Below are 1,546 nucleotides of genomic sequence, written 5' to 3'. Positions count from 1 at the left end.
GTCTATTTACGCCACACATCTGCTTACATTAGAAGTAGCGGTAGTGAATGGAAATCCATTGACTGACCGCCAGCAGGCACACAAGCTTGCAACAATGTACATGGCGCGGTCAACAAAGGCGCTAGGGGCACCAGACATGCAAATTCCGAGCACTAAGAAAAGGACTTTCAGGCCAATCGAAGAAGCTGAACTGGAACCTGCAATTTAAAACCTTTCCTCTGTCATTACTCCGGGAGAAGACGAAATTCATTGGGAAGAATTCAGACAGCTTGACAGGGTTGTTTAAAGGAGTCTTGTTGATACTATTTAAATTTAGTCTGAAAAACATTCAATCTCCGAAAAAATGAAAACTTGGCATCGCTATTCCGCTGCTTAATCCAAATAAACCTGCGACAAGCATGGCAACCTTTAGAACAGTGACGCTCACCACAACATTGCGCAAACTAATGGAGAGAATCGTGGCATGAAGAGTCAGAGGCTGCATTGAAGATCAACTACAGTCACAGCAATCTGGTTTTCGTCTGGGGAAGTCGACATTAGACACGCTAATAAAGGTGACGAGCACCATCAGACAAAGAGAAGATAGGAAAAAAGAAAGTAGCAGTATTCATTGATTACGCTAGAGCTTTTGACTCTTTAGGTAAAGGATAAATAATCAAAGCATTAAAAGTATTCGTAGAAGAGTTAAACACATTGTAGTTTGAATAACGATGTTCTTACAAGGAAGGACAGCACAAGTAAAAGTAAACAACACGAAGTCAGAAGAAATGCAGCTGCCATACTGTGTTACACAAGGATCAGTGCTTAGTTCACAACCGTTTATTATAGCAGTAGACTCGCTAAGAAAAAAGAATAAACCAGATTAAAGAAATGGTGCATGGATTCTTTGCTGATGGCCTCACAATAGTATGCACCCACTAACATCCTAGAGATCCGGAAAACAGTACATATGAGACTCGATTGTACAGAGAAGTTGTCAGCGGAGCATTTCATGAAGGTTTCACCGTGAAAAACAAAGTATACGCTGTTTGGATCAAGGAAAAAAACAGACGAAGGATAAAATTAGGTGGAAAGGAGTTAAAGGAAAATAGAACTCCAAAGCTGCTGGGATTGACAATACAACCACACAAAAGACTGAGTACGCATGTTCATCTCACAAAAAGACGCAGATATGCGACTAATGAAGCTTATGGCAGTGGTCTCGCCAGAATGGAAACTAAGTAGGAAGACAATAAGAGCATTCTATTTATCTCTAGTTCAGTCGAACTTAGTTATTGTATAGTGTCATGGTGGTTTAATGTGTCGCCTTCTGAAAGGGAAAAGTTAAAAAAACAACATAAAATGCTGCTTACATTGTGGCAGGCATACCGAAATCAGAAAACCGAACATATTCTCTTTAAGAGGCTTGTTTAAAGCCACTCAGCAACGAAGTGGCGTACCGTAGAGTAACGGGGTACTACCTGAGATTGAAAGTCAGGGATCCAAAGTACGCTAACGCGGCGGATAATATGTTCCAACAAGAACATCCAATTCACATAAAAATGGA

General features: G+C 40.6%; 1 pseudogene across 1 annotated transcript in view; it reads left to right on the top strand.

Moving 5' to 3' along the window:
• The window catches only part of TEOVI_000191100:pseudogene, a 2,550-nt pseudogene extending 1,018 nt beyond the window's left edge, over positions 1–1,532 (top strand). Inside the window, 11 exon segments of the mRNA in view lie at positions 1–283; positions 285–599; positions 601–642; positions 644–664; positions 666–842; positions 844–918; positions 920–1,033; positions 1,036–1,152; positions 1,154–1,273; positions 1,276–1,341; positions 1,344–1,532. The exon segment at positions 1–283 is cut by the window's left edge and continues 38 nt beyond it. Of these exon segments, the coding sequence occupies positions 1–283; positions 285–599; positions 601–642; positions 644–664; positions 666–842; positions 844–918; positions 920–1,033; positions 1,036–1,152; positions 1,154–1,273; positions 1,276–1,341; positions 1,344–1,532 (1,519 nt within the window).
• The last annotated feature ends 14 nt before the right edge of the window (positions 1,533–1,546 follow it).

This window comes from Trypanosoma equiperdum, assembly GCF_001457755.1.
Source record: "Trypanosoma equiperdum strain OVI genome assembly, contig: ctg_451, whole genome shotgun sequence".
In the NCBI taxonomy this organism is placed as follows: domain Eukaryota; phylum Euglenozoa; class Kinetoplastea; order Trypanosomatida; family Trypanosomatidae; genus Trypanosoma; species Trypanosoma equiperdum.
The sequence above is the reverse complement of the archived record's forward strand: the minus strand, read 5'-3'. Positions and strand labels throughout refer to the sequence as shown.